The sequence below is a fragment of the Pan troglodytes genome, chromosome 18, assembly GCF_028858775.2.
Source record: "Pan troglodytes isolate AG18354 chromosome 18, NHGRI_mPanTro3-v2.0_pri, whole genome shotgun sequence".
Taxonomy (NCBI): Eukaryota; Metazoa; Chordata; class Mammalia; order Primates; family Hominidae; genus Pan; species Pan troglodytes.
Genome location: NC_072416.2, coordinates 73,718,484 through 73,737,841, shown reverse-complemented (window position 1 = coordinate 73,737,841; position 19,358 = coordinate 73,718,484). Strand labels below are relative to the sequence as shown.

The window sequence follows — 19,358 nt, the reverse complement described above, 5'->3', positions numbered from 1 at the left end:
TGAGGCAGGAGAATGGCGCGAACCTGGGAGGCGGAGCTTGCAGTGAGCAGAGATTGCGCCACTGTACTCCAGCCTGGGTGCCAGAGCGAGACTCCGTATCAAAAAAAAAAAAAAAAAAAAAAAAAAAAAAAAAAAAATATATATATATATATATATATATATATATATATATATATATATGAGAGAGAGAGACAGACAGACCCCGGGCATCGTGACTCACGCCTGTAATCCCAGCACTCTGGGAGGTTGAGGCGGGCGGATCACTTGAGGTCAGGAGTTCGAGACCAGCCTGGTAACATGGCGAAACCCCGTCTCTACTAAAAATAACAAAAATTAGCCGGGTGTGATGGCGGGCGCCTGTAATCCCAGCTACTTGGGAGGCTGAGGCAGGAGAATCGCTTGAAGCCAGGAGGCGGAGGTTGCAGTGCGCCGAAATTGCGCCGCTTCCAGCCTGGGCGACAAAGCGAGACTCCATCTCAAAAAATTTTTTGATTATATGTTGAAATAATACTATTTGGGATGTATGGGTTAAATAAAATATATATGATTGTTTCTATTTTGACTTTTTTAATGAGGCTACTGGAAATTTTTAAATTACGTATATGGTTCGAATTATATATCTATTGGACAGTGATGTTACAGATAGAAATACAGCATAGTCAGGAGAATCGCTTGAACCGGGAGGCGAAGGTTGCAGTGAGCCGAGATCGCGCGTCTACACTCCAGCCTGAGCAACAGAGCAAGACTCCGTCTCAAAAAAAAAAAGAAAAAGAAAAAAATTCAGCCGAGTGCTGCAAGATACGTCATTCTAGTTGAAGGCATATCTAAGCCAATAAGCGGCTCCCATCATCCGGTTTCACGCCTCTCTAAGACGCAGCCAGGGCTGCGGGACTTGAAGCGCGGGAATCTCGGCCCTGGCACCGACTCCCCCGAAAAACTACAAGGCCCGGCATGCCCTGCACGCCTCTGGGAGCGGGAGCCGGAAGGAACCGGCGCTTTGTGACGTCACGTCCGCCTTACCGGCGGATTAAGCTCGCTTTCTTCTAGGCGCGTGTCCTGAAGGTGGGAGGGGAGCGTCCGCGAGGCGCTGGGGCGACGGGGCAGGTTTATCCGGGCTAACTTTGCCGAGTCTGTTTTTGAGGGAAGAGGTTGTGAGGATCGTATCTTCCGGGACGCGTTTCACGTGGGAAGGCGCTCCACGCCTTGAACTGTCAGCAGCCGGCGCCTGAAGAGCTCCTGCCGCGGGCGGGCGCGGGGCCTCTGGCCTGGCAGCCGCAGGACCCAATGGATCAGGCGCTCACGCTGTTGTCACTGCATGGCTTCAGTGCCTTGCCTGGCACCTCCTATCCTGTAACTGGCCGACTCGGGGTCCCACCCAGGCTTCTCCAGCGGCCGGGAAGGGGCTCTGCTTCCGGAAGTGTTTAGGAAGGGAGCCAGCGTAAAGCAGGAGTCCCTTCCTCCAAGCATCGCTGAAGCCTTTTCTCCCCTGGCAGCCGACTTCTTTTTCTTTGGAAAGGACGTCAGGTTTTTTAGCTTGTTGAAACTGTTCAGAGATGCGGTCTTGTGGGCAAATAAATGCCTGTTTAGCTGAGCTGTTATTTTCAGCTAAGAAGTTCTTCAAGTTTTCAAGATCTAGGAGGGGGTGTAGGCTCGAATTATAATGGACCCAGTGTAGCAAAACATTTATTCGTTTAAACAATTGTGCATGCTCATTCAGACGCACTACCTGAGTGAGATGATGCCGTTCTGGGCTGCTTCATCTTAAAGAGAGTCACTGTTTCTTCTGGCAACTTCTACCTGCCTTGCCTATCGAGGTTTGTGAATTGCACCTCTGGTTTAATTTCAGGTCGATGGCCAGGTGGTCTTCATAAACTATACTGCCTTGTGATGCCTCCCTAGAAATGAGAGGTGAGTCCTTTCCAAACGAGGATTCTAGGATCTCATGCTTTCTTTTCTTGACAAGGCTTGCCCTGGCCCTCTGACTTTCAAGTCACAGGGTCTCACTTCCTGCAGATTTTTGTTTTAAATCACTGTGGTCTGATTTACCAGTAGCATTCACTACAGTAGCGAGCCTGCACGTTGCGCTGCAGGGGATTCATAACAATACCATCTTTCGGTGTCGGCTGGGCTGGTCTCCAGCTCCTAACCGCGAGTGATCCGCCAGCCTCTGCCTCCCGAGGTGCCGGGATTGCAGACGGAGTCTCGTTAACTCAGTGCTCAATGGCGCCCAGGCTGGAGTGCAGTGGCGTGATCTCGGCTCGCTACAACCACCTCCCAGCCGCCTGCCTTGGCCTCCCTAAGTGCCGAGATTGCAGCCTCTGCCTGGCAGCCACCCCGTCTGGGAAGTGAGGAGCGTCTCCGCCTGACCACCCATCGTCTGGGATGTGAGGAGCCCCTCTGCCTGGCTGCCCAGTCTGGAAAGTGAGGAGCGTCTCTGCCCGGCCGCCATCCCATCTAGGAAGTGAGGAGCGTCTCTGCCCGGCCGCCATCCCATCTAGGAAGTGAGGAGCGCCTCTTCCCGGCCGCCATCACATCTGGGAAGTGAGGAGCGTCTCTGCCCGGCCGCCCATCGTCTGAGATGTGGGGAGCACCTCTGCCCTGCCGCCCCGTCCGGGATGTGAGGAGCGTCTCTGCCCGGCCGCCCTGTCTGAGAAGTGAGGAGACCCTCTGCCTGGCAACCGCCCCGTCTGAGAAGTGAGGAGCCCCTCCGCCCGGCAGCCACCCCGTCTGAGAAGTGAGGAGCGTCCTCCCTCCTCGTCCGGGAGGGAGGTGGGGGGGTCAGCCCCCCGCCCGGCCAGCCGCCCCGTCCGGGAGGTGAGGGGCGCCTCTGCCTGGCCGCCCCTACTGGGATGTGAGGAGCCCCTCTGCCCGGCCAGCCGCCTCGTCCGGGAGGGAGGTGGGGGGGGTCAGCCCCCCGCCTGGCCAGCTGCCCCGTCCGGGAGGCGAGGGGTGCCTCTGCCCGGCCGCCCCTACTGGGAAGTGAGGAGCCCCTCTGCCCGGCCAGCCGCCCCGTCCGGGAGGGAGGTGGGGGGGTCAGCCCCCCGCCCGGCCAGCCGCCCCATCCGGGAGGGAGGTGGGGGGGTCAGCCCCCCACCCGGCCAGCCGCCCCGTCCGGGAGGGAGGTGGGGGGATCAGCCCCCCGCCTGGCCAGCCGCCCCGTCCGGGAGGGAGGTGGGGGGATCAGCCCCCTGCCCGGCCAGCCGCCCTGTCCAGGAGGTGAGGGGCGCTTCTGCCCGGCCGCCCCTACTGGGAAGTGAGGAGCTCCTCTGCCCGGCCTCCACCCCATCTGGGAGGTGTACTCAACAGCTCATTGAGAACGGGCCATGAGGACAATGGCGGTTTTGTGGAATAGAAAGGGGGGAAAGGTGGGGAAAAGATTGAGAAATCGGATGGTTGCCGTGTCTGTGTAGAAAGAGGTAGACATGGGAGACTTTTCATTTTGTTCTGTACTAAGAAAAATTCTTCTGCCTTGGGATCCTGTTGATCTGTGACCTTACCCCCAACCCTGTGCTCTCTGAAACATGTGCTGTATCCACTCAGGGTTGAATGGATTAAGGGCGGTGCAAGATGTGCTTTGTTAAACAGATGCCTGAAGGCGGCATGTTCGTTAAGAGTCATCACCACTCCCTAATCTCAAGTACCCAGGGACACAAACACTGCAGAAGGCCGCAGGGTCCTCTGCCTAGGAAAACCAGAGAACTTTGTTCACTTGTTTATCTGCTGACCTTCCCTCCACTATTGTCCTGTGACCCTGCCAAATCCCCCTCTGCGAGAAACACCCAAGAATGATCATAAAAAAGAAAAAAAAAAAAGAAAGAAAAACAAACAAACAACAACAACAAAAAAATACCATCTTTCAAAAGCTGCATGCACTGGAGCTCAGGAAAGCCTTTTTTGTTTTTTTGAGAGGGAGTCTCGCTCTGTCACCCAGCCTGGAGTGCAGTGGCACAATCTCGGCTCATTGCGACCTCCGCCTCCCAGGTTCAAGCGATTCTCCTGCCTCAGCCTCCCGAGTAGCTGGGACTACAGGCATGCGCCATCACGCCCGGCTAATTTTTTTGTATTTTCAGTAGAGACAGGGTTTCACCACGTTGGCCAGGCTGGCCTCGAACTCCTGACCTCAGGTGAGCCACCGCGCCCGGCCTTCAGTTTGGTTTTACAGTGCTTAGCTATGTCTATCACAAGCTCATCTTCTACTGGGAAGCTTTTTGTATAATTGAGTCCAAATGAGATCAGGATGTGCCTAGTGAGCATTGATAGGGCCAAGAGAGAGAGATTTCCCTGCAAAGTATCCGAGGGATCTGCTTGATGGTTTTTTAATTCATGGCTTTCTATGCCCATTACAGCCCTCCCCCTTTCACCCCCACCACCAGGTAGCTCAAGGCAAATTAACCAGGAAAATCATCAAATGTTATTTTTTGTAATAGTAATCACAGTTGACCTTAATTATGCTCAACATAGTAGCAATTGCTTTTTATAAGTATTACTTACTTAACCCTCACAGTAACCCTAAGTATTATTTAATCTTCACAATAATCTAAATAGGTTAGATACTATTATTATCACTATTTTGACAGATGAGGAAACAGACCCAGCAAGGTTAAGTAGTCTATTCAGCATCACAGTTAATTTGTGGCAAAGCCAAAATTAGAACCCAGAAAGGGTGAATCCAAAGCCCACACCCTTAGGTAGAGCTCTATGAGAACACCTAACTGCTGAGAAACATTTCAGTGGGGATTTACTAGAGGGCGGTAGAGAAACACTCTGCTGTAGGGGAAAGGAGAAAAATAAAATGCCTGGAAAAAGAAGACAGATAAGAACATCTGTCCAGAAAGATAAACCTTATACAGTGAAGGTCTGCCCAAAGCAAGTGAGTCTGCAACCCTTTACATGCCGTTTCCAATGAAAATTGGAGTAGTGAGGACATTTCCTTCTCATGTCCTTTAATGTTGAGTAGAGGATACAGACTCCTTAGAAATGTATCAGATATATAACATTAAAAAAAACTTGAAACAATAATTTTGGGGATTGGTAGAATTTGGAGTTTCTTTGATCTTTCATTAAAGATGAAAAGGGGGCAGGGAGATAGTAGAAGAAAATGATCCATAGAGTTCCAGATAGGGAAACCTCAGTCTGCTCCATTTGAAAGACTCGAAGCACGGATATAAGAGGCTGTAGCATCGTGCACTGGTTCTCCTTTCCGTACTTCTGATGGTTGTGGTTTTTGATCAAGGTCTCAATACCATCTCAGACCATGTGGACCGCGGATGAGATTGCTCAGCTATGCTATGAACACTATGGGATCAGGCTGCCCAAGAAGGGGAAGCCTGAGCCAAACCATGAGTGGACATTATTGGCAGCCGTGGTGAAGATACAATCTCCAGCTGACAAGGCCTGCGACACCCCTGATAAGCCGGTGCAAGGTGAGACTTTTTCTTCTTGGCATGCTCCTCACTGTGAGAGATGGTAAAATTATGCATTGCTGTACTGTGCGGGTACAGTCGTGGATAGGGTGTGAACTACGATGTTAGGCATGTGTGCTTGTCCTCTGCTAGGTGACGCAGTACCTCTGATGGCGGGAGACCGCCATGCTGGAACCGCAGACCTTGGTTGAGTGGGCCTCTGGGAATCCCCTGGAGGAGTGTGCAGGCTGATCACACCTGAACACCGGGGAACATTCCGTTTCTCAGAACTCACACGATTTGTTTTTTTCCCACAGTGACAAAGGAAGTTGTATCAATGGGAACAGGAACAAAATGCATAGGCCAGTCCAAAATGAGGAAGAACGGTAAGCACGGGTGGGAATCTAAACAAAGATTTAGCTTGAAACCAGTGTCCATGTTTTACTCTCCTTGTCAGGGAAGAAGGGCCATGTCAGTTGAGTTGCATGGCATTTGTTTCCTACTGACTATCAGTCCAGTTGGAAGGACAGTACTCACTTGGAGAATGGAAATCCACCATCAAAGCGGAGGCCTCTAGGAACATGCTTTCCGAATAACTGAAAGTTAACCAGTATTTTCATGCTCAAACCACAGAGTCCCTGGGTTTTGCTATTCCACATTAGGTCTGGAAGGCTTTGGGGCTCTATAGCAGGTAGAGGATGCAGCTTGAGTGGCTTCTGAAGCCCAAGAAAGCAATCTTTTTTCTTTTTTTGACTCGGAGTCTCGCTCTGTCACCCAGGCTGGAGTGCAATGGTGCAATCTCGATTCACTGCTCTGCAACCTCCCCTTCCTGGGTTTAAGCGATTCTCCTGCCTCAGCAGGCACCCACCATCACGCCCAGCTAATTTTTGTATTTTTGTAGAGACGGGGTTTCACCATGCTGGCCAAGCTAGTCTTGAACTCCTGACCTCAGGTGATCTGCCCACATTGGCCTCCCAAAGTGCTGGGATTAAAGGTGTGAGCCACCGCACCTGGTAAGCAATCTTGAATGACAGGAAGCTTTGGGCCTCAACAAGAATATGAAAATTCCTTAGAGATCTGGGGGTTTTTATTTGTCTGTTTCGTTGGTTTTTTTTTTTTAAGAGACAGGGTCTCACTGAAGTACGGTGGTACTATCATAGCTCACTGCAGCCTTGAACTCCTGGGCTCAAGTGATCCTCCCACTTCAGCTTCCTGAGTAGCTGGACTACAGGTGTGCACAGCTATGCACACCTATGTGCAGCTAATTTTTTTCATTTTTATTTTGTAGAGATTTGGTCTCACTGTGTTAGCCAGGCTGGTCTCAAACTCCCAGCCTCAAGCTATCCTCCTGCCTTGGCCTCCCAAAGTGCTGGGATTACAGGCATGAGCCATTGCGTCCCTGGCCGAGATCTGGGGTCTTTACCTCTTCTAGCTAGCAGGTTCCTCTTTGAGTTGGCTTCTACCATTCTCCTTGCCTTAACCTCCTGTATATGAGGAACCTGTTCCAGTATCACTGTGGATTGGATTAGATGGAATTGTACCACCATGAGCACAAGTAGGATACTTCTGTACAAAAGATCTAGACCCTTGTTCTCCGAATGAGGTTTTTCTATAAATTAATCTTTCTCAACTGGGGGTGATTTGCACTCCAGGGGACATTTCGCAATGTCTAGAGACATTTTTAGTTGTCACAACTGAGGGAGGGGTGCTAGTGTCATCTCACGGGTAGAGGCCAGGAATACTACTAATAAACAGTCTACAGTGTATGTATGGAATAGACCCCCCACAACAAAAAATTTTCTGGCCCAAAATGTCTACAGTGCTGGGTTGAGAAACCCTGCACCTGATGCATTGTTATTCATGATTGTGGTACCTTCTGGCAAAGCTCTCCAGGAGCTACATGGCCATCCTGGGTGCTGGTGGGACTGCTGTGTTCTGCTTCTAGGAACCAGACCCTCTCCAGCTTCCATATGTCTTCACCTGGTGTCCTATCTTTGCCGCAGGAGATATCCTCAATGATAGCCATGCTGAGGTCATAGCCAGAAGGAGTTTCCAAAGGTAAAGCCACATCTCCAGAGTATGGTTCAGCAGGACTGGGGTGGGAGTCCCGGAATTTACTTTCTTTTTTTTTTTTTTTCTGGAGACGGAGTCTTGCTCTGTTGCCCAGGCTGGAGTGCAGTGGCATGATCTCAGCTCACTGCATCCTCCGCCTGCTGGGTTCAAGCAATTCTCCTGCCTCAGCCTCCCAAGTAGCTGAGACTACAGGCCCGTGCCACCATGCTCAACTAATTTTTTGTGTTTTTAATAGAGATGGGGTTTCACCATGCTGGCCAGGCTGGTTTTAAACTCCTGACCTCATTATCCACACGCCTCAGCCTCTCAAAGTGCTGGGATTACAGGTGTGAGCCACCGTGCCTCGCCCAGAATTTACATTTCTAATAAGCTCCTAGGTAATACGGATGATATTAGTCTGTAAACTACACTTTGAGTAGTAATGTGGTCTAGACTAGTGGTTCTCTCTCTCTTTTTTTTGTTTTTTTTTTTTGGACACAGGGTCTTGCTCTGTCACCTAGGCTAGAGTGCAGTGATGTGATCTCAGCTCATTGCAGCCTTGGCCTCCTGGGACTCAAGCAAGCCTCCCACCTCAGCCTCCTGAATAGCTGGGGTTACAGGCGCATGCCACCACACCCAGCTAACTTTTCCTGTTTTTTGTTTTTTTTTTTTAAAGACAGGGTGTCACTACGCTACCCAGGCTGGTGTTGGATTCCTGGGGCTCAAGCGATCCTCCTGCCTCAGCCTCCTAAAGTGCCGGATTTACAGGCATGAGTCACAATCCTGGCCTGGACTAGTGGTACTCAAACTTGATTGTGCATCAGAAGAACCTAGAAGGCTTGTTAAAACCCAGATTGCTGAGCCCACCACAGAGATTCTGATTCAGCATATCTAGGGTGGAACCTCAGAAATTGGGTTTCTTCTTTCTTTTTTATTTTTCTAAAAAAAAAAAAAAAGAAACAAAAATAGAGTCTCACTCTGTCACCCAAGCTGAAGTACAGTGGCAGAATCATAGCTCACTACAGCCTCAAACTCCTGGGTTTAAGCAGTCTTCCTGCCTCAGTCTCCCAAGTAGCTGGGGTTACAGATATGAGCCACCGAGGCCAGTTGAAATTGGAGGTCTAACAAATTCCCAGGTGATGCTGATGCTGCTGGTACAGGGACCACACTTTGAGAATCACTGGTCTAGAGCATTCTCATAATTCCCCATCACTACCAGTCCCATTAGTCTACAGTAAGCTGTCTTAGTAATCACCCAACCAGAGGCTTTCCCCTTACCACAGAGATTGGTTGTTCATCCTAATAACATCTTGCAACCCTTAGGTACCTTCTCCACCAACTCCAGTTGGCAGCCACCCTGAAAGAAGATAGCATCTTTGTCCCAGGAACTCAAAAAGGAGTGTGGAAACTTAGACGAGACCTCATTTTTGTGTTTTTCTCCAGCCATACACCCTGTAAGTATATTCAAGCCTTTGGATTAATGTTACATGAACTACTTCCTTATGTTTGTGTTATCCATAGGTAGGTTTTTTCCTAAAAAGCACTAATGGCTGAAGTAGCCACAGGTAGTCACAAGTAGCCACGAGTAGTGACAGTGCCTTTTTATGACAGGCTAGTGTACCTAATCACTTCTAAAGGTTTCATCTAAAGAGAAGACAGAGGCAAGGGGTGCAGAGTCTCACTCATACTATTAGTCAATTCTCAGAATCAGGATTAGGAGCGTAAGGCTGAAACCTCACAAGATGTGAAGCCAACATGGGGCTTGGAAGTCCTATAGTGACTTATTCTAAAACTCATTTCATTCATTTAGTCATTGAACCAATACTTTCTACTATTTGTCAGGCACGATATGACATACTGAGTATACAGAAATGAATAAGACTAGCATATTGCTTACCTTCCTAGTCTTTTAGGAAATGTAGACAGTCAGGGTTAGTTAGGGTAAATTTTGGTGGGTTATAAGGGTATGTTCAGGTGCTATGGTTGCATAAGACAGGAAGACCTAGCCTGGGGTGAGGGGGGCGTCATTTCCGTCTTTTGTTTTTCTTTCTTAAAAATTGAAAATAACTTCTACCTTTTGTGGGTAACAACTCAGGATGGCAGCAAAATTTTCTCACCCTAAAAACTTTGAAATAAGGATATAAGATTAAACTTTAAAACTTTTAAGCTTTAAAGCTAACACATGCAATTAGAGCAGAGATAAGAAATCACTATGAAGAAATAGAATAGCTGTGTAGATTTGATCATAACTCAAATTGAAAATATAGATATAGCTTAAGAAAGAATGAGGCCAGGCACGGTGGCTCACACCTGTAATGCCAGGACTTTGGGAGTCCGAGGCGGGCGGATCACTTGAGGTCGAGAGTTCCAGACCAGCCTGACCAACATGGAGAAACCCCATCTCTACTAAATATACAAAATTAGCTGGGCATGGTGGTGCATGCCTGTAATCCCAGCTACTCGGGAGGCTGAGGCGGGAGAATCATTTGAACCCGGGAGGCAGAAGTTGCAGTGAGCCGAGATTGCGCCATTGCACTCCAGCCTGGATGACCGGGCAAGACTCAGTCAAAAAGAATGGAAAAAAAAAAAAAAGAGAGAGAGAAGAAACAAAGAGTATGAGAAAAGAGTTTAAGAGTCAAAGCCCAGAAAAATGACAGGTAGGCAGCACTCATCCTTGCTCTATTCTTAGCCGTAAGGGCCCTAGTCCAAGGCCCAAAGGATGTTTCCTAATCACCTCCTCTCAAGCTGTAATATGCACATGAATCTCCTGAAGAACATGCAGATTGAGATTCATTAGGTCTGGAGTGGGGCCTGAGGTTCTGCATTTCTAGCCAACTCCCAAGGCATGCCAGCAGTATGGGTCCATAGACCACACATTGAGTAGCTAGGACCGGGATGATCCCAGTGACAGCTATAGCCTTATTGTGGAGAAAGAAGCATCTGAGGATCACAGCCTGATGGCCTAATCCAAACTTGTCTAACCCACGGCCTGCCTGGCTACATGCAGCCCAGGACGGCTTTGAATGTGGCCCAAGACAAATTCTTAAACTTTCTTAAAACATTATGAGATTTTTCTTGCAATTTTTTTTTTTTTTTTTTTTTTTTTAGCTCATCAACTATCCTTTGTGTTCGTGTATTTTGTGTGTGGCCCAAGACAATTTTTATTCTTCCAGTGTGGCCCAGGGAAGCCAAAATACTGGACACTTATGGAGTTTGATTAGGCCCTTATCAAACTCCTTAAGTCAGTGGTCAACAAACAGGTACTGATCTGTGAGAACAGTCCCTGAAAAAAACCAAGAAAGCTCAAGACTATGTAGTGAATTTTGCAAAACTAATTTCTTTCACTTTAAAGGAAATGAGTTTTTTTTTTAAGTGATGGCGATTGAATTTTTTTTTTTTTTTCTCGATCTCGGCTCATTGCAATCTCCACCTCCCGGGTCCAGGCGATTCTCCTGCCTTGGCCTCCCAAGTAGGTGGGAATATAGGCATGCGCCACCACGCCCGGCTAATTTTTTTGTATTTTTAGTAGAAACAGGGTTTCACCACATTGGCCAGGCTGGTCTCGAACTCCTGACCTCAAGTGATTCGCCCACCTCAGCCTCCCAAAGTGCTGGGATTACAGGCGTGAACCACGGCGCCTGGCTGGTAATTGAGATTTTTAAAGATCTTCCTTGATGGAATAAAAAGTTGCCAACCCTCTGTTCATCTTAAAAATCTTCAGGAAATTTTGCTGGTAATCTTTTAAAATGTGATGTCCTCCCATGGTTTGTCTGCAGAGAGAGAGAACATTACCTAGAGAATGTGCCTCTCTGGCTCCCTTGGCATTTACATCCTATGAGTAATTAATCATTTGTTGGCTGGGTTAGCTACTTCAGGCTCTTACTTATGAGTTTTATTAGCATGAGTCAGGCTCTTGCATTCAGGCATTCTGTCAAGATCCAATTTCCAAGCCTGCAGAGTGGGAGATGGACCCTGGTGAGTTCTCCAAAGTCACTGTGACCTTGTGAGGTCTCTGGAAGTCAGCCAGCCAACCTCTCCAGATGTATTCCCACTTCTGTATCTCTTGCCTTTCCCACTCTTGAGTTATAAAGATTACAGATGTATTATTTATACACTTTAGAAAAGCAACACTCATCAGGTTAGTGTTTGAAGAAATCTTTTGCTTCTCAAGGGAGAGCTGTGGTTCTTACTGACCTCTAGTTTTCTTCTGTTTCCTGTAAGGACAGAGGAGGTCAGAAATCTCTAAACCAGCAAGAGGAAACACTGGAAATTTTGGAAACATTGGTTTAGACTAGGTGTGTAATTTACTTCAGAGTCTTTACTGTGGGGCCATGCATCATAAAATCTCCAAGATGGGGAAATTCTGAGCAATGGTTGCCAAATTTCTTTTCCTTTTTTTTTGAGACGGAATCTCCCTCTGTCACCCAGGCTGGAGTGCAGTGGCGCAATCTTGGCTCACTGCAACCTCCACCTCCTGGTTTCAAGCGATTGTTCTGCCTTAGCCTCCCGAGTAGCCGGGACTACAGGTGTGCGCCACCACACCCGGCTAATTTTTGTATTCTTAGTAGAGACAGGGTTTCACCATATTGGCCAGGCTGGTCTCGAACTCCTCACCTCGTGATCCGCCCACCTCGGCCTCCCAAAGTGCTGGGATTACAGGCATGAGCCACCGCGCCTTGCCTGCCAAATTTGTTTATGAAATAAACCACCCACTTTTGTTTTCCAAAGTATCTTAGGGAATAGCATTTCACAAAATGCACTTGGGAAACCTTGTTCATTCTAAGCCAGTGGTTCTCAGTTTGGAAAGTTGTGCTCCCCAGGAGACTTTTGGCAACATCTGGAGACATTCTTTTTTTCATACTGGGACTGGTAGTGCTATTGGCATTTAGTCGGTAGAGACCAGGTATGCTGCTGAATATTCCGTAATGTACAGGACAGCCGCCACAGCAAAGAGTGATACAGTCCAAAGTGTCATTAGAGGCCGGGCACGCTGGCTCACACCTGTAATCCCAGCACTTTGGGAGGCCAAGGTGGGCGGATCACTTGAGGTCAGGAGTCACTTGAGGTCAAGACCAGCCTGGCCAACATGGTGAAACCTCGTCTCTACTAAAAATACAAACGTTAGCCAGGCATGGTGATGTGTGCATGTAATTCCAGCTACTCGGGAGGCTGAAGCAGGAGAATGACTTGAACCCAGGAGGTAGAGATTGCAGTGAGCCGAGATCACCCCACTGCACTCCAGCCTGGGCAACAGAGCCAGACTGCATGTCAAAAAAATGTCATTAGTACCGTGGTTGAGAAACCCTGGTCTAAACCCGTTTTTCCAAAACTTCCTAGTGATAAAAATTAGCTCAGATCTTTGTTAAAATATTCCATTTTGCGTGCCCTTCTCCAGAAATTCCAACTCACTGGGTCCAGGTTAGAGTCTTCAACAAGAGCCCTAGAGGATTCTTATTAGGGAATTGTGTGCATGTGCTCTTAACTCATCTCAGGTCAGCTGGGAGAATAGATGAAGTCAGTAGTTCTCAAACTTGAGCTTGCATCAGAATCACCTGGAGAGCTTGTTAAAAACACACTGCTGGGCTCTGCCTCCAGAGTTTCTGATTCAGCAGGTCTACTGTGGGTCCCAAGAGTTTGCATTTCTGATGAATTCCCAAGAGATCCCATTGTGGCTGGTCCAGGGACCTCACTTGAGAACCATTTGTTTAAGTGGGTTCATTCTCTGCAGGTGGGGATGCCTCCATCATTCCGATGCTTGAGTTTGAAGATCAGCCTTGCTGTCCTGTCTTCAGAAATTGGGCCAACAACTCATCAGTAGAAGCCAGTAGTAACCTGGAAGCTCCTGGAAATGAAAGAAAATGTGAAGACCCTGACAGTCCTGTAACCAAAAAGATGAGGCTTGAGCCTGGGACTGCAGCCAGGGAGGTCACCAACGGAGCAGCGCACCCTCAGAGTTTTGGCAAGCAGAAAAGTGGCCCAATCTCACCAGGCATCAACAGCTGTGATCTCACTGTAGAGGGACTGGCTACTGTCACCAGAATAGCCCCTGGTAGTGCCAGAGTGATAGACGTTTATAGAACTGGAGCCAAGTGTGTACCTGGAGAAGCTGGAGACTCCGGGAAGCCGGGTGCTGCGTTTCACCAGGTGGGGCTGCTCCGAGTGAAGCCAGGCCGTGGAGACAGAACACGCTCCATGTCCTGTAGTGACAAGATGGCCCGATGGAACGTCCTCGGATGCCAAGGGGCACTGTTGATGCACTTCCTGGAAGAGCCCATCTACCTGTCAGCTGTGGTCATTGGGAAGTGCCCATACAGCCAGGAAGCCATGCAGAGAGCACTGATTGGAAGGTGAGAGGGTAGGGAGGGCTCAATTGGAACAGTCATTCCAAGAGGCAGTCTGAGAGTAAGGCCTAAGAGCATTAAGAATCTCCATACCTTTTGATCCAGCAGTTCCACTTCCAGGAATTTGTCTTAAGGAAATAATTAAAGTATTTGAACATTTAGCTTTGTATATAATTTTTTTTTTTTTTTTGAGACGGAGTCTTGCTCTGTCACCCAGGCTGGGGTGCAATGGCATGCTCTGGGCTCACTGCAGCCTCCGCCTCCTGGGTTCAAGCGATTCTCCTGCCTCAGCTTCATGAGTAGCTGGGACTACAGGCATGTGCCACCACGCCTAGCTAATTTTTGTATTTTTAGTAGAGACGGGGTTTCACCATGTTGGTCAGGCTGGTCTCAAACTCCTGACCTCAGGTGATCCACCCACCTCGGCTTCCCAAAGTGCTGGGATTACAGGTGTGAGCCACCGCGCCCGGCTAATAATTTTTTTAAAGAAGAAAAAGTAAACAACTGAAATGCCCAGTAATAGGAAATTAAGTGTTTTCTTTGTTGTTAAAAATAGTATTGATGAATGGCTGGGCATGGTGGCTCACGATTGTAATCCCAGCACTTTGGGAGGTCGAGGGGGGCGGATTGCTTGAGCACAGAAGTTCTAGACCAGCCTAGGTAACATGGGGAAACCCCGTCTTTACAAAAAATACAAAAACTAGCCAGATGTGGCATGCACCTGTAGTCCTAGAATAGGGCAGCTGAGGCAGGAGGATCACCTGACCCTGGGAAGATTGAGGCTGCAGTGAACCAAGGTCATTCCACTGCACTCCAGCCTGGGTGACAGACCCTGTCTCAAATAAAATAATAATATTGATGAATATTTAATATGGAAACATGTCTATACTGTTTAAAGAACAGTTTAGAAGATAAAAAGCCAATTTTGGTCTTAAAGTACATCCACACATAAGAAAAATTATAAGAGGATGAGCGCTAAGGTATTATTAATAATCTCTGAGTTGTATTATGGGTGGTTTTTTCTTCTTTGTTTTTAATATATTTTCTGATTTTTCTACAGTGCACATACATTGCCATTATATATGTCTTTTAACCCTAAACATTAGTTTGGGGCTTTCAAAATGTTTTTGTAGCGACAGGGTTTCACTGGGTCTCACCCAGGCTGGAGTGCAGTGGTACAATCATAGTTTACTACAGCCTCCAGTTCCTGAGCTCAAGTGATCCTCCTGCCTCAACCTCCCGAATAGCTAAGATTACAGGCAGAAGCCACCACACTTGGCTGATTTTTAAATTTTTTTTGTAGAGACGGGGTGTTGTTGGGTTACCCAGGCTGGTCTTGAACTCCTGGCCTTAAGTAATTCTCCCACCTTGGCCTGCCACAGTGTTGGGATTATAGGTGTGAGCCACCTCACCCAGCCCTAAACATTAGTTTTAATTTTTTTAAAGTTAAAAGTCAAAAGATGACCACTCAAGTGTGGTCTCCCTAAAGGAGGCAGCCAAACTCAATGCTATAGGAAATGAGGGCAGGGCAAAGCCATGGCCAGGGAAGCCTCATAGGCCCATATCAAATGTGAAGCCTCAAGATATGGTCCAGCAATTCCACTCCTAGGTACAACCCAAAATAAATGAAAACATACATTCACACAAGTAGGCCAGGTACAGTAGCTCATGCCTATAATCCTAGCATCTTGGGAGGCCAAGTCAGGCAGATTGCTTGAGTCCAGGAGTTCAAGACCAACCTGGTCAACATGAGGAAACCCTGTCTCTACAAAAAATACAAAACTCAGCCAGGCGTGGTGGCACACACTTGTAGTCCCATCTGCATGGGGAGCTGATGTGGGAGGATCACCAGAGCCACGGGATGTTGAGGCTGCAGTGAACCGTGATTTCACCACTGCACTCCATCCTAGACAACAGAGTGAAACCCTGTCTCCAAAAAAAAAAAAGTATATATGTATATAACAAAAACCCGTACATAAATGTTCACAACAGCATTATTCATAATAGACAAAAAGACAAATGTCCGTTAGTGGATGAATGGATAAATCCAATGTGATATATCCATACAATGGACTATGATTCAGCCATAAAAAGGACTGAAGTACTGTTACATGCTGCAGCATGGATGAACTTGAAAACATAATGCTAAGTGAAAGAAATTACATATTCTATAATTTTATTTATGTGAAATATCTAGAACAGGCAAATCCATAAAGACAGATAATAGCTTAGTAGTTACCACAGGCTAGGTGCTGTGGCTCATGCCTGTAATGCCAGCACTTTGGGAGGTTGGAGTGGGAGGATCGCTTGAGCCAAGGAGTTCAAGACCAGCCTAGGCAATATGGCAAAACCCCCATCTCTACAAAAAATTTAAAAATTAGTCGGACATGATGGTGCATGCCTGTAGTCTCAGCTACTTGGGAGGTGGAGGTGGGAGGATCGCTTGAGACCAGGGGGCAGAAGTTGCAGTGAGCCGAGATCATGCGACTGCACTCCAGTCTGAGCAACAGAGACCCTATCTCAAAAAAACAAAAAATTTAAGTGGTTACCAGGGAATAGAGAGTGAATGCTGGTACAAGGTTTCTTTCTGGGGTGATGAAAATTCCTTGAATTACATTACCATGATAGTTGTGCAGTTCTATGAATATGCTAAAAACAATTGAATTATCCACTTTAAATGAGTAAATTTTATGGTATGTGAACTATATCCCTATAAAGATGTTGGTTTTTTGTTTTTTTTTTAAAAAGCCAACCCTAGGCACTGTGCCTGGGATGTTTTCTGTTTTTCCTATTCTGGTACTTGCAGTTGCTATCTGCTTCATTCTAGACCAGCATCATGTTGGCATCTAGTTTGTTTAGAGATACAAGAGAAAAAAATGAAGCTTTTATATTATAGGATAATTTTGGGTTTTGGTGTGTTTGAAGGATTCCCTAGGAAGCAGGTGCCAACACATTAATGTTTCTGCTTAAACTTTTCAAGTTTCTCAAAGCCTATATCAGGAATGGAGTTTGGTGTTGCATCCCTGAGGGGTGTTGACTTGATTCTTAGTTATCCCTGCAGATTGAGGGAGAAGGATCTTCTTCCAGCCATGAGGTGCTTACAGTCTTGATTCTATTCTGAAACACTGTCTGCCCAAATAAATAAACAAATCCCCACACCTGCTAAGGCTCAGGGGTGATGATGTGAGCCACAATCCTAGATACTGTTTTCTCTAGGCATGCACCTAAACTGAATGCATTTTCCCTTGTATTTAGGTGTCAGAATGTGTCTGCTTTACCAAAAGGCTTCGGAGTTCAAGAACTAAAAATACTGCAGTCAGATTTACTATTTGAACAGAGCCGCAGTGCAGTGCAGGCCAAAAGGGCTGACAGCCCAGGTCGACTTGTTCCTTGTGGGGCAGGTAAGAGATCCAGGTTAGACCTGCCCTGGAGTAACTGCTCCCCTGACTGAGAGTGGCCCCAGAGGGTCTGCATCCTCCCAGCCTAGGAAGGCAGTTCACCACTCTAGTGGCCGGTAGTGTGGGCTTTAGAGACACCCATACTGGGTCAGGTTTATGCTCTTGTGACCCCCGGCATGTTATTTACCCTCCCTTGGCCTCAGTTTCTTTGTCTTCAGATTCGAAGAATATCATTTATCAGGGTTATTGGGAAGATTCAATGAGAAATTCTGTTTAATGCATTTACTCTGTGCCCAGCAAATAATAAATGCTCAGTGATTGTTAGCTATCATAATAATAATGAATTATGAACCATTTAGACTACTGTACCCTGGAGGCCAAGCATCCAAGTAGCAGTCATTGTCTGTGACATCATATCCAGCTCTCATGGGTCTGTAGAGTCAGAGAAATGTTTTTATTAAAATACTTCTGACTTTCACAAGAAATTGAACAGTTTTAACCCTAGAATCTTATCTTTTCATAGCCATCAGCTGGAGTGCAGTTCCTGAGCAGCCTTTGGATGTTACTGCCAATGGCTTTCCACAGGGAACAACAAAGAAAACAATTGGAAGCCTTCAGGCAAGGTACAGCATATTGGGGCAGGAGGAGATGGTGGCTGTGAACTCACACTCTACCACTGTCTAATTCTAGAACATTTTTATTACCCCAAAAAGAACAACCATACCCATTAGCAGTCACTACCTATCCCTCCCTCTCCTCATCCCTTGGAAACCTCTAATTTACTTAATTTACTTCCTGTCTCCGTGGATTTGTCTAGTCTGGACATTTTCTATCATTGGAATCCTACAGTATATGACCTTTTGTATCTGGCTTCTTTCACTTAGCATAGTGTTTTGGAGGTACATCCTGAGGTAGCTGTATCAGTACTTCATTACTATTCATGACTTGAATAATATCCCATTGTGTGGATATACCACATTTTGTTTGCCATTCGTTCATGATGGGTTGTTTCACTCTTTGGCTATTGTGAATAGTGCTGCTGTGCAGAACTATGAACATTTCATGTACCACTTTTTGCATGGCCATATGTTTTCAATTTTCTTGGGTATACCTAGGAGTAGTGTTACTGGGTCATATGGTGATTGTTATGTTTAACTTTTTGAGGAACTGCTAAACTGTTTTCCATAGCAGCTGTACCATTTTACGTTCTACCAACAATGTATTAGAGTTCCAATTACCCTGAATCCTTTACAACACTTGTTATTGTCTTTTTTATTGTAGTCATTCTAGTGGGTATGAAATGGTATCTCATTACAGTCTTTTTTTTTTTTTTTTTTTTTTGAGATAGAGTCTTGCTCTGTCACCTGGGCTGGAGTTCAGTGGTGTAATCTTGGCTCACTGCAACCTCCGCCCCTGGGGTTCAAGTGATTCTCCTGCCTCAGCCTCCCTAGTAGCTGGGACTGTAGGCATGTTCTACCACACCGGCTAATTCTTGTATTTTTAGTAGAGAGGGGTTTCACCATGTTGTCCAGGCTGGTCTCAAACTCCTGACCTCAAGTGATCCACCTGCCTCAGCCTCCCAAAATGCTGGGATTACAGGTGAGAGCCATCTCACCTAGCCTCATTACAGTTTTTATTTGCATTTACATTTCCCTAATGACAAACGGTGTTGAGCATCTTTTTATGTACTTATTAGCCATTTATCTCTCTACAGCCTCCCAAGTAGCTGGGACTACAGATGCCCGCCACCACGCCCAGCTAATTTTTTTTTGCATTTTTAGTAGAGACGGGGTTTCACTATGTTGGCCAGGCTGGTCTTGAATTCCTGACCTTGTGATCTGCCCACCTCGGCCTCCCAAAGTGCTGGAATTACAGGCGTGAGCCACCATGTGCTGCCTATAACTGGTAGTTTTTGAGTGTTCACTTATTGAGGTCTTCTTACATGTATTTCAGCAAGTTTTATAGCTTTATATAAATCTTTCACATCTTGTATTAGATTTATTCCTTAAATGTATATTAGTTATCTGTTTCTATATAACAGATTACCCCCAAAATAACAGCTTAAAACAACAATATACATTTATTATTTCACATAGTTATGTGGGTCTGGAATTGAGGAGCTTAGCTAAGTAATTAGCTTAGCTCAGCAATTTATGAAATTGCAG

The 19,358-nt window shown here is 46.7% G+C and overlaps 1 protein-coding gene across 12 annotated transcripts in view; it reads left to right on the top strand.

Annotated features, from left to right (window-relative positions):
• The first annotated feature begins 999 nt into the window (after positions 1-999).
• ADAT1 (adenosine deaminase tRNA specific 1) overlaps positions 1,000-19,358 on the top strand; it is a 31,195-nt gene continuing 12,836 nt past the window's right edge. For 2 of the 12 annotated variants that reach the window (XM_016930201.4, XM_063797443.1), the window contains exons 1-8: positions 1,054-2,694; positions 5,234-5,423; positions 5,720-5,788; positions 7,406-7,460; positions 8,778-8,908; positions 13,183-13,801; positions 17,051-17,196; positions 17,717-17,816. In XM_016930201.4, the coding sequence (XP_016785690.2) occupies positions 5,255-5,423; positions 5,720-5,788; positions 7,406-7,460; positions 8,778-8,908; positions 13,183-13,801; positions 17,051-17,196; positions 17,717-17,816 (1,289 nt within the window). In that variant the 5' untranslated portion in view covers positions 1,054-2,694; positions 5,234-5,254. Of the gene's footprint in view, positions 2,815-5,233; positions 5,424-5,719; positions 5,789-7,347; positions 7,461-8,777; positions 8,909-13,182; positions 13,802-17,050; positions 17,197-17,716; positions 17,817-19,358 lie in introns of all 12 variants that reach the window. The other 10 variants (XM_063797444.1, XM_063797447.1, XM_063797445.1 and 7 more) reach the window with 8 other exon arrangements.